The sequence below is a fragment of the Plasmodium gaboni genome, chromosome 14 (genome assembly GCF_001602025.1).
Source record: "Plasmodium gaboni strain SY75 chromosome 14, whole genome shotgun sequence".
NCBI classification, from domain to species: Eukaryota; Apicomplexa; class Aconoidasida; order Haemosporida; family Plasmodiidae; genus Plasmodium; species Plasmodium gaboni.
Genome location: NC_031494.1, coordinates 2,550,960 through 2,565,085, shown reverse-complemented (window position 1 = coordinate 2,565,085; position 14,126 = coordinate 2,550,960). Strand labels below are relative to the sequence as shown.

Below are 14,126 nucleotides of genomic sequence, written 5' to 3'. Positions count from 1 at the left end.
TTTTTTTTTTTATTTTTTATAATAAAAATTTTTTCACTATATATATATATATACATATATATATTTTCCATATTAAATATTTTTTTATTTTTTGTTGTATATAAAAATGTGTTTAAAACATCTCATTTTATGCATTAATATTTTTTAATGTCATTTTTAACATATAGAATTAAATAATCAAAAAAATAATAAATAAATAAATAAATAATATATTAATCAAATATCTTTTAGAATATAAAAAATTTTCAATTTAAAATTTTTTGAATATTCAAAAAAAAAAAAAAAAAATGAAAAAATATAATTATTGATACATTAAATTAATTTATATAAATATTTATAACAACATTTTAATATACCATAATTGATAATATATTCATGTTTATATTATAGATATTGTTCTTTTATTTATAGGGAAAATAGACAGTATATAATATTATACATATTTTACATTATCTTAATATATAATTGTAAATATTTTATTTATTTAAAAAAATATAAAATTTATATATATATATATATATATATATATATATATATTATATATATGTCTATATATTTATATTTAATTTTCTTCATTTTTTAGTTCTTTTAGTATTTGTATATATTCATTAATTTTTACCAATAAATCAGTATTTTCTTTTCTGGTTTGATTTAATATAGTCATTTTTTTATCAAATTCTTTATTGAGAATATTAATCTTTTTATTATTTTCTATGTCTTTATTTTTGATTTCTTGTAAAATTCCTTTTTTTTTTTTTTCCTGATATTTTTTTTCCAAATCATTAAAATCAAAATTTAAATCATGTTTTTTTAGTTTATTTTTTAATTGATTTTTTTTTTCATTAACAGTCTTTTGTAGTTTATTATTAATATGTTCTAATTCATTATTTTCTTTTTTTAATTTTTTATATTTCATATGTAATTTTTCTTTCTTTCTTGTAATCCTATTAATTTTTGTCATTATATCTTTATATTGTTCAATACTAAGTACTGTACATTGGCTAGTTAAATTGAGACGATATTTTTTTTTGTCATAAAGATAATCAATATTTCTTAATTTTGATATTTTTAAAGTAATATAGAATTTTACTTCTGATATATTTTTTTTTTTATCATCTTCTATTATAATGATTTCGTCATTTATTATTTCGATTTCTTTTTCAATATTTTTCTTCTTTATATTTAATTTCCTTTGTTCATTTTTTTTAAGTTCCATATTTTTTTTTATATTATTTATATTACTTAAAATAGAAGCGTTTTCTTTTTTTATACTTTCGATTTCTTCTTTATTATATATATCTACAATTGAATTTGTTGCTTCCAATTCGTTACACTTATCTTCACTACCATCACTTTCTCCTGATAAATCTTCTTGAGTTTTTTTTAAGCATTTTATTAAATTGTCATAGCATAAAGTGTTATCTCCCATTAGTTCTTTTAGCTTTTCAAGAATCTTATCTCTGCTTTGCTGAAAAAGAAAAAGTATGCAATGGAATATATGAAAATAAAACAATTAAGTTGTAAAAAAAAAAAAATAAAAAAAAAAATATATAAGGTAACTACAAATGATACAATTGATTATATTAATACAAATGAAAAATACATAAAATATAAAATATGTATACAAAATTTTATATATTTATCATCGTAAAATAATTATACAAGTATCTATATAATATACATATATATTATTTTATGTATTACATTTTGTATATCCAGTTCTTGTAATAAAGTGTCCATTTCATCAGCATACACTTTTATTTGGTTTTCAATATTCTTCATTTCTTTGATATAGTCCCTTTTTTGTCTTCTTAATTTTAACTCTTTTTTCCTTAGTTCTATCAAAATATTATTTTTTTCATCTATGGATATAATTTTTAGTGATATATATTTAATTAGTCGTATAGCTTGTATTTTTTTAATGTGTAAGTTATAAATCTCCTTATCACATCTTTTTATAAAATACTCTATTGTACGTTCTACATCCTCCTTTTCATAGTGCTGGTATTTTTTCTCAAAAAATATAGGATCCCAATTGATATTATATAGTTTATCATTTCTTTTATTTTCATATGAGAAAAAATTATTAACATTTTCTAAAAATCTTTCATACTTTTTTATTTTATCATGTTCATAATTCATATTGTTTAATTGACATTGTATCCTTTCGTTTTCATTACAATGATTTATATTTACTTCATTTCTTATATGTACTTCATCAATCATCTTAATATTTGTATCATCTCCTTGGTCATTATTATGATTGTTATTCACATGTTTTATCATTTCTCTTTCTAATGTATCTTTTAGAAATTCTATTTCTTCTATAACATGGGTTAATTTCTATTATATATATAATAAATAAAATTGTATGTATGTATTATATATATATATATATATATATATATGTATTTTTTCGTGTATTATTTCTTTTTATTACTATTGATATTCGCGATTTTACTGCCATATAATACTGGTTGAATGTTTCCTTGATATAATTTATTTGAACTAATAGTTTCTTCTTATTTTCTTCATAATGCCTAATAATTTTGCTATAATAGAAAACACGAAAATTAAAATGGTTAAGTAAATAAACCAACAAATGTAAATATATATATATATATATATATATATATATATAATATTCCACTTTATAACCTGATGTGTTTGATTTTCCTTGGCTCATCCACCTCCTTCCGCTCTTCAATCATTTTGTCCAGTTTTAACAACATTTCTTCATACATTTTTATAATTTTTTTTTTAATGCAAATTTCTTCAATTTTTTCTTCATTATTTATAATTTTTATATTTTTATTTTTTTCTCTTAGTTTATTAAAATTTTGTAAGCAATCCTTAATTTCTGTTGTCAATTCAAATGATTCGTTTGGTTTCTTTATTTTTTTTCCCTCCTTTTTCCTGATTTTTCTATTCTTATTTTTAAAAGTATAATTTTTCAAATACATTTTTAAGGCTTTAACATAAAAATGACTTTTATCATTAAAGGAATATATAGGCTTTTTAATATATCTTAATCTAATAAATTTATTGGATAAATATTTTATTCTACTATCATATTCTTGCTGATGATACATAAACACATTTTTGATTTCTTGTATATTTTGTTGTAGCATTTCATATATATAATAAGAGTAATCCAAATCTATTAGAAACTTTTTCTTCTTATTTAATTTTATATATTTTTTTTTTAGTTTATTTATCTTCATATGAATATTTTGTTTATATAATAATGCTTTTCTAAATTTTTCTTCATTCCTTTGAGATTCTTTTGTATCTCTTAAACTATATTGAATATCTACATCTTTCATATTATGACTATTTATATTAAAAAACGTGCTTATATTTTTTTGATCATAATTTAGGATTAAATCAATTTTTTTTGTTTGTTCTTCTATTTCTTCTTTTTGTTCTTTTTTATTTTGTTGTATAAAATCCCAAATATCTGTAATATCATTTTTGTTCTTTTCATTTTTTCCTTGTACTTCTTTTTCCTCTTTTTTTTGGTTGTTTTTTTTTTCTTCTTGCTTATGTATCTGTAACATTGTTATTATGAAATTTAAGTCATTCTTTATATCTTCATATTTAAAAGGAATAAGATTAGTTTTCTTTTTTCTCTTCTTTATAAACTCTTCTACAATATAATCATATATTTGTTCAATACAAAAGTCGTGTATTGATTGGTACGACAAAGGCATTTTATTAGGAATCATAAAGGAATGCATGAATGTTTTGATATTGATATGATATCTTTTGATAACATTCAATAGATAAAAAAAGGAATAATTAAAATTCAATTTTATGTATTTATAATTATTTAAACATATGAATATATATTGATTATTATTTTTATTATTATTATTATTGTTGTTGTTGTTTTTGTTGTTTTTATTTATAAATATATTCCTTACCTTTTCATAAACAGGTATTTTTATAAAATAATACAAGAAAAAAAACTTAATAGAAAAAATATATATTTCATTATTATTAGTTAAACAAAATAATAAATCCTTGTTTTCGTTAATTATCATTTTATATATATATGTCCTTTTTTGTAGAAAATTTTTATTATCAATTTTGTATATGATTCTTGGCATGATTATATCAATATGAGTATCCTCCTTAGAATTTGTATATTTATATTTTATGTCTTTTTTATCTAAATTTAAAAAGAAGAGATAATTATTTTTAGCACCTTGTGTAGCCATAAAAAATCCTAGATACTTTTTTGATTTTGTTACACAACATATATTTATAGTATCATGTTTTAATCTTGTATAATTAATATTATCTTCATCATCATCATCATCATTATTATTATTATTATTATTATCAATATTGATGTTGTTATTTTTTGTATCACGTTCTTCTTTATATATTATTTTCTTATTATCACGTTCGAAATATAAACTTAACACATCTTCAGGTAATTCATCATTATTTTGATATCTTTTATTTTTGATCGTTTTATTATCAAAAAGTATTTCAATGAATCTTTTCAAATTTTTTATTTTATTATTTAGTATAAATATATCCTTATTATTATCAGAATGTAAATCTTGCATGTTTTGTGTTAAGTTTATTTTCTCTCTATAAAAATTCATTTCGTTATAAGTATTATCTGATAATTTACTAGAAGAGTCACTTTCTTTGTATTCATTATCACTCCCATTTTCTAAACCTTCCATTTCTTCAAAACATTCTTCCATTTCATCCTGTTCTATTTTCATTGTTTCTTTAACTTTATCTTTTTCTTCATATTCATATTCATCGTTATCATTTTTATTAATTTTATTTGAATCTTTATTATACATATTCAATTTTTTATGTTCATTTTTGTATGTTTTTATTAACCTTTTATTCCTCTCATCTGCATTAAATGTAATTTTAATTATTTCATATTTTACGGATAAATCATAATCGTTATTATTTTGTTCCTCATTATTATTATGTGCATCCTTTTTTACATCATCATTTTGATTATTTATATAATCTTTTAAATTAATATTTTTATTATCGTTTCTTATGTCCATCCTGTTGTTAATATTTTCATTTGCGTCTTCTTCTGAATGTCCAACTTTTTTAGCCATTTCTTCTTCTTTAATATGTTCTTCCAAATTTTTTACATCAATTTTAAAAAAATAATTATTATTTCCCATTATATAAAAAGAATTAAAATAAGAGAAATAAAAACATTCTTTTAAATGGGCTTCACTAATTTTTAAATATCCTAATGGCATAAATATTTTAGATGATTTATATAAGAAAAAAACATATGGTTCCTCATCAGCTAATATACTTATAAATTGAGAATTTTGGCTTTTTTCTATATTAATTATTTCATTATTACTTGTTTTTAAACAATAAATAATATCCAAATATAAATGCTTCAACTTTATTATTTTTATGACTCCATTATTAAAACCAACACAAAAATAAAGAAAACTATCTTCACTATATAAATATTTTACACATGTTATAGAATACTTAAATTTATGTAAACAAAAATTTCGTTCAATCTGTTTATCTTTCTTTTTAAAATCATATAATTTCCCATTAGCACCAAAACTAAATATATTCTTATCCGAGCAAAATATATTTTTAATCTTACTGTTATGATCATTGTAGAATATACCTATATCTTCATAATTATTTTTCTTGCATGTATAAATAGTACAATTCTTTTTATCAACAATAAGGTAAAAATTATCATGAGCAATTATTTTATTAATATTTAAGCAAATTTTTGTTTCTTGTTCAAATTTAATGTATACGGTACTACATCCCGAGATGTTGTCTAGTGAAAATTTACACAGCCACCTATAAAAAAGGAAACAAAAATAAAAATATATATATACATATATATATATATATATATATATATATAATATATGATAAATATACAAATAAAGCTTAAGACATAAATTATTGCAAATTCATATATATTTATACACACAATTTTAGTGATTCATTTCCCTTGGTTGTTATATAATTATCATAGTAATATATATAATGAATATTCTTATCAAAAGGCTCTTCTACATCATATCTTTTTATTTCAATTTTTTCAACTAAATCCTATAAATAAAAATTGAACAAATTAACATTTATGTATATATATATATATATATATATATATATGTATGTATATTTTTTATAACCTTCCATATGTATAAATTCCCCTTGGACGTTACAATGAATATGTTTTTTCCATGTATGCAAAAACAGTTCACATACACATTTTTATCAACCTCCAATATATTTTCCTTTAATTTTAATCCTACAATTAAATGTAAATATATATATATATATATATATATATATAAACATTTTAGTAATTATTTTGTGATACATATTATATAATTTATTGATTTTACCTGTGTATGTTCTTTCCAAATTCCAGAGGTATAGTTTTTTTTTCCTTAGTATTAGAAAAAAATCATAATACCTAAAGAGAAAATAAAATACAACATATATATATATATATATATATATATAAAGATAGATGAAAAATATGTCCACACAGATACACTTTTTAATATTTTTCATATAATATGTTATATATATATATATATATTTCTTCGTTTATTACTGTAAAATGTTATTATATTCAAGATATAAGTATATATTAAAAATAAAAACCTTTTTCTCTGAATCAAGTACTTTTAATATATTCTTATTAGTTATTAAAAGGAAATAATTATTTTCCTTTTGAATATAAATCTTTTCATAGTAATCATAATCACTCAAAGGAATCTCTTCTTTAAGAATTTCCTTATCTAGATCATATATTTGTATGCCTTTACATTTTTAAAAAGAACAAAAATGACATAATTATATAAACAAAATTTATAATATATAGATTAATATATATATATATATATTAACAATGTCTTATGTACATGAAAATATAAAACTATTGAATATGTTTACAGAAAAAGAAAAATTTATATATATAATAATTAATCGTCATTTCAATATACCATTCTACATATTAAAATGATATATTTATTTATATATTACATGAATAATTTATTGAGCTATATAAAACTATTATCAATGTGTCCTTAAAAAGAGAAGAACATGTTATGATATAATCCCACTTCGTATATATAACCCTTAAGCTTTTAATTAATGGGTTATATATATTTATTACATTTTGAAGAAAAAATATAATATTTGAATTGTTTAATATAAAAATATCTATATTTAAATTAACACCATATAAAAAAATGTCTTTAATTAAATTACAACATATATTATTATGTTCATCAACATATCCTAATTTATCATATTTATAAAAATTTTGTATTCCTTTTTCATAAACATTCAATTTATCATTTTCTTGAGCTTTATTATAAAATGTCTCATTATTACATATATTTAGATAAACAATATTTTGATCAATTAAATCATTTCTATTAAAATTTGAAAACACATTCCTTCGAAGATTGCTAAATATAGAAATTTGGCTAGTACATAAACTCTCCTAAATTATTAAAATAAAATATATATATATATATATATTAACACATTTTATACAAATGTATCTATTTCTTTTTTAATTTTATTACCATTTAATTGTCTAAGAAATTACATTAGATATATGTTATTTTTCATTAAAAGAAATATAGTGCAAAAATCTACACTTACAATTATTTTTTTAAGAAGATTCCATTATTATATTATATATATATATATATATATATATATATTGCACCTATAATATATACATATTTTACACGTTAGTAAATTATTTTACCCATATATTTTTTTTTTCATTTATATCTTTAACCTTTTTATATATAAGTTCTCATATAACAATGTAAAATATAGAAAAACAAAGGTATTACTAAACATTATTTTAAAATGTATTTTTTTTTTCTTCTATTTTTTATTCAAAATATGTTTACATACATATTTATCATAATAGACACACTACATACATGTCTTAAAGCAATTTAAATCTGGTTTTTGCTTTTTCGAAAAAATAAAAATAAGAGTTAATGAATAAAACAATTTTATTCTTAAAGCTAATTAAGTATTTTTAAATAGTTTTGATTTATGAAAAAAAAAAAAAAAAAAAAAAAAATAGGTAAAAATATATATATATATATATATATAAATAAGAAAATAAAAAACTGCTAAAATGTCTATATATAAACATATATATATATATATAATAAAAATGATAAGATAATGAAATGATAAAAATAAAAATAAAATAAAAATAAAAAAACATATATGCTAAAATGATAAAATGATGATATAATAAAAATAATAAACATTAAACAAAAAAGGGGAAAAATAAATAAGGAAATACCTGAGAATTAATAGAAATATTTAGTGAAAAATATAAAAAAAAAATTTAGCAGAAATATATGTAAGAATATATATAAAATTCTTATATATATAAAACTAATATTAATAAAATTTATAGAGATTAATTGATAGATAAATTACTACAAAAAATAAAAGACGAAAAAGAAATATATTATTGGTGGTGATAAAATGGAGTAAAATTACATTATTAAATAATATTATATCTATATATATAATATATATATATATATATTAATATGGTTGGAAAAAAATAAAAAAAAAATTACAACTTTTCTTGATTAATACTAAATGCATCATGTTTTCCCCTCTTCTATTTTGGTCGTGTTCATTATTTGTTAAATCATCATTTTAAAACATTTTATCACATAAATATTCTAATTAATTTTACCAAATTTTTTTATTGTATTCCCTCATTTAATTTTAATTGGCATGAGTTTTTTTTTATATATATATATATATATAAATATATATTATATAAATATATTATATATATAATATATATAGTTTTAATTTTATATTTTTTTTAATTTTTCAATTTTTGAATATTTTAATTTTTTAATTTTTCATTTTTAATTATAATTTTATTATTTTTTTTTTCATATTTTCGGTTAGTATATTTATTTATTTTTTTTTTTTTTTTGTTTTTTTAATTTTTAATTTTTTTTTTTTTTTTTTTTTTTTTTTTTTTTTTTTTTTTTTTTTTTTTTGGTTGTCTATTTCAAATTCCATATTTCAATATCCATTATATTAAAATCATTACCACCTGTTATTAGAGGAGGTGATAAGAAAGAGTCAGATGGATTTGTTTTTCCAACTTTAATATCTTTATCGATATAGATAGCAATATCATTACCCCCTATATAGATACCGTCTTTAATTAATACTGAAGTGTTATTTTTGCCTGACCATTTATAAAAGTTAAAATTTGAATTAAATGTAAAAACAAAAGCTGAACTTTTATCTGATGTACTAACAAAGTTATAATCTCTATTTAAAGAAAATGGACAAAAGAAACCTATTAAATCACAATCAAATGTTTTCAATATAAGTATCATAGGTTTTTTTTTATTTCTTTCTGTTTTTTCTAATAATATTTGTAAATTGTATCCATCTTTTTTTGTAGCATAAGTTAAGAAGGGATCAAGTGATCTAATATTACTCGGAATTTTTTCCCATATATTTTCCCAGTGAAATGAATTAATTAGAGTTGAATTATCATTTAATCTTGGTCTATAAAATGTTTTCAATTTAACATTCATTAAATAAGGAGATGGACATTTTGTTGAGAATTTCAAATGTTTTTCTTTACTTTTTAATTTAAATCTATAAGCTATTTGTGTTAGTTCATTTATATCTAAATATGGATGCATACATATATGATATAAAATATTTTCTACTTCTTCAATATTAGTACATTTTAATATATCATTTTCTAGAAATTTTAATAAAGCTAAACAATATAAACACAATGTTTTTTGACCTTCAAATAAATATATTCCATATATTCTTAAAACAAAATCAAAAGGTAACATTCTTGAAAATCCATCTTGTATACATCTTGCTGTCCATGCAGCTAAATCAAAATTTAATTTTCTTAAATAATGATAACATTTAGGCAAAAATTGAATAAAAGCATTTAATATGTACTTGACATATTTTACAAAATCCTTTCTTTTATATATAAAAAAAGGTAGCTGTTTATTTCGCACACTATCGATACCTTTCTTTATTAAACAATGTATAATACAATAAACAACAGATGCTTTAAAATATATTAACAGCACTATACATAAATTAGGTATTATTGGAGCAAATTCTACATCATTTCCAAAATTATTATTAATAGCCCACAATAATTTCCTTATTTCATGTTTCCCATCATCATTTAATAATGCTGTTAATTCGGTAGCATCATCTAAATTATATACATTTGGATATGCATTATTTGGATTTTTATTTTCATAAAATTTGTTATACAATTCTTGTTCTAAATGTTTATTTTCTTTATTATTTAAAGGTAAACCATATTTTTTCATATTATTATTTGTTTCTTTTTCATTTAAATTATTCATATCATTCTTTACATCTTCTCCACCAGAAGATTCTTTTATTCTAAAATCAACAATATTTTCCTTATTATTATTATTATTATCTCCACTTTTCTCGTCTTTATCATAATAATAAATCTTATCTGATTTTTTATTATTTGACAAATCATTTTCTTCTCCTTTTTCTTCATAAGCATCTTGAAAATTAATTTTCTTTTTTTTCTTTTCTCCTTTTTTCTTTATATCATCATCATTTAATTCATGACTTGAAGGTAGCTTAAGATTGTCCATACCATTTTCATAATCACTAATAAAAGAATCATGAGTATCTAATAAATTATCTTTCTCATTATCATTATTCTCTTTATCCATATGTTTTCCCTTCTGTTCATATTCGAATACTTTATTTTTCTTTTGGTTCCTAAAATCATCATTATTGTTTTCAACATATAAATAACTTTTCTTATATATATTGTCACTTGCATTTCTTTGCATTATTTCACCTTCATATTCCCTATTTCTTTGTACATTACAAGAATAATGTCTTAAACGTTCTAAAGTACGATAATAATTATCAACATTGTATTCATCATTATTATTTTTTTTATATTTTAAAATTTGACCACTATTATAATTATTATGATACGTGTTATTACTTTTATCATAATTATTGTGTTTCGTTTTGCTCTTATTATATGTACCATTAACTATATCATAATAATCTATATTAGTATTATTTTCATTATTAATAATAATGCTATAAGCATGACCCCTATTATTATTAGTATTATTATCATTATTATCATTATTATTATCATTATTATTATTATTATTCATATTATTATTATTGCTATCCATTTTTATATCATTTGTGGTATTTTTGTTTGTATCATATTTTTTTCCATTAATATCCTTTTCTTCCTCATTTAAATCACATTTACAATCATCTAATGTGTCACCAAATGCATCGATTTCATTTTCTCTTTTTATCTTTTGTTTATTATTTATATGCATATTATATTTTTTATAACCATTCTTTTTATCTATATCGTGTTTTGTCCATGATTTACTATTCGTGTTATCGTTTATATAATTATTTTTCATATTATATGTAAAATCATTTGATTTCTGTTCTCCTGTTCTTTCTAACGTATTTATATATTTTTTATTCATTATATCTTTATCTAAAGAATCTTCATCATTTTCTTTTTTCTTTTTATAAAATATATGTTTTATCATACCCAAAATAGATTTCCTATATGTTTTTTCTTCACCTTTTAAATTATGTATTTCTTTCTCATTATAATCAACAGAACCAAAATCATTCTTTTCTATCTCTTTTGAATTATATTCACTAAGCTTTACAATATTATTATCATCTTTCTCATAACCCTCAACGAACATTTTTCCATTATATTCCATATTATATTTATGATAGCCATATTGCATATTTCGTATTATATTCTTATTATTTCCTTTTATTTCATTTTCATTTAATTCTTTATATTCAGTATAATTTTTATTTTTATTCTTTTTTTTTCTTTGACTATTATTTCCTCCTTGCTCATTTCCTAATTCATCTTCTTCTTCATCCGTTAATTCATCGTTATCTTCTCCATGCGTTTCGTCATTTTCTTGAGCAAAATTTCTTTTAGCGTTCTTATACCTTTCATCTAATGAATCGCCCAAATATTTATTTGGTAATATATCATCATTTTCACAATTTTCAACATTTAATGTCTTTTTAAGTAATAAAGAAATATGATCTGATAATTTACGTTCATTCTTTTTAGGCTGTGTATATTTAGTACCAAAAGCTTTTTTGAAAAAACTTTTCGTACGATTATAGCTAGAACCTTTATTTAATGTAAATGATTCCATATCATCATTTAATGTTTTTTCATTAGAATAATTTGATAAGGAGCTATCAGAACCATGTGCTCCTATACTAGTATTCGATTCTTGACAACTTTTTGTTCTTAAATTATCTCTAGGTTTGTGCATTTTTTTTTTTCTTTTGGATCTTAAATATAATTTTGCCTTATTCATTTTCTCAGCTTGTTTCTTACTTATAATATATTGCTCATTCATATAATATTGGATGTGTAAATATTTATTAGAATCTGGCATATCATAATTATTTGTAAAAATACAACTATCTCTTTCAAAGTTATTATTATATATACTACTATTATGAATATTATTTATATTATTTGTGTTTGATATTTGTATATCATGTTGAGGATGATTATGATAATAAGTGTTCATTTTATTATCTATATCATTTTCACCATTATTATTTCCATTAACATTTGCATCTTCATCCTCCTCTTCCTCCTCCTCCTCCTCATCATCATCATCTTCTTCTTCATTATCATTCACATTATCTTCATTTGTGTTGTGAAATATAATAATATCATCTTTGATAAGAATATTTTTTTCACTTTCACTACAATTAGACAATTTTATTGTATTTTCTTTATTTACTTGATTATTCGTTGAGTTGTTTTCTTCTTTTTTTTTTTCATCATAATTCTCCATATTACTATTGTTATTATTAAAAATGTTTATATTAGTATGTATATTACCAAACAATCCTTTCTTATCAATATTTTTATTAGATTTATATTTAGAAAATTTATTGGATATATTTTTTAATATAAAATTATTGGAATAAGGCAAAACAGAATCAGACGCAACTCTTAAATATTGATCAATCTTTTTACTTTTCAAAAATTTATTTTTTACATTCTCTATATATAAAAATTTCTTCTTTTTCTTTTTATTACTAAAGGCGAAATTTGGAGTACTTAATGTTTTGGGTTCTAACCAAAAGTTATGTTCAGGTAATAAATACTTGTCACTATTTTTCTCATTATCATTTGGATGATTAAATAGTAACTGCAATATATTACTAGTAGAATCATTAATATTGAAATGCCCACAATTATCATTATTCTCAATTTCAAGCTCTTCAATTTTTGTTTGAACACACATTATGTCCTCTTGTAACCCTAAAATTCCACCACAAAATGTTGGACAATCATTAGATAAATTAGTAGGTACTTTTTCACCGAATGTATTATATATGGTTGTTTCATAAAAATGCGGAAAATTAATGACAAAATAATTTACGTCGTTTGATCGCAACCATATTAGATGTTTTAAGGAATCAGAAATACCTCTGGAAAAAAAAAAAAAAAAATCCAAAAAATAAAATGTTAAAATTTAAATAGAAAAATATTGAAAACAGAGGAATATATGAATAACTTATTAAAAATAAATATACACATATATATATTATATATATATATATATATATTTTATATATATTCTTTCTCACCTTCTTAGCAAATTCTTTACTTCCTTGTCCATTAAATTAGCATCTGCATTCAGTACCATATTTAGCGATTTCTCATTCCAGTGCTTATTTTCATCTTTCTGTAAAAAAAGGACAAAAAAAAATATATATATATATAATATATATGTGTGAACTAATATATATATATATATATATATATATATATGGAAATACAATTATAATATAAAATTCTTATTTTTATTTCATACGTCAATTGTAAGATTCCTCCATTTTTCATATACATCCAAATTTAAATATATATTATTATATATGTGATTTTTGTTTATTAAATGATGATATTTGTTTTTCTGCGATTGAAATATTTCGTCTGTTTTCGTTTGCCTATATATTTTTTTCAT

At 19.5% G+C, this 14,126-nt stretch overlaps 2 protein-coding genes across 2 annotated transcripts; both read right to left on the bottom strand.

Moving 5' to 3' along the window:
• Nucleotides 1-562: 562 nt before the first annotated feature.
• On the bottom strand, nucleotides 563-7,875 carry PGSY75_1468000 (hypothetical protein; the record flags this gene model as incomplete). Its single annotated transcript, XM_018788360.1, has 11 exons — nucleotides 563-1,468; nucleotides 1,705-2,343; nucleotides 2,441-2,552; nucleotides 2,659-5,835; nucleotides 5,972-6,093; nucleotides 6,177-6,295; nucleotides 6,393-6,463; nucleotides 6,608-6,815; nucleotides 7,039-7,504; nucleotides 7,558-7,600; nucleotides 7,811-7,875. The coding sequence occupies 11 exons, from the start codon at nucleotides 7,873-7,875 to the stop codon at nucleotides 563-565; spliced, it is 5,928 nt and encodes a 1,975-aa protein (XP_018639732.1).
• A 1,196-nt stretch (nucleotides 7,876-9,071) lies between these two features.
• Nucleotides 9,072-14,126, bottom strand: PGSY75_1467900 (putative rab GTPase activator; the record flags this gene model as incomplete). The annotated part of the gene is made up of 3 exons (XM_018788359.1): nucleotides 9,072-13,590; nucleotides 13,750-13,847; nucleotides 13,977-14,126. The coding sequence occupies 3 exons, from the start codon at nucleotides 14,124-14,126 to the stop codon at nucleotides 9,072-9,074; spliced, it is 4,767 nt and encodes a 1,588-aa protein (XP_018639731.1).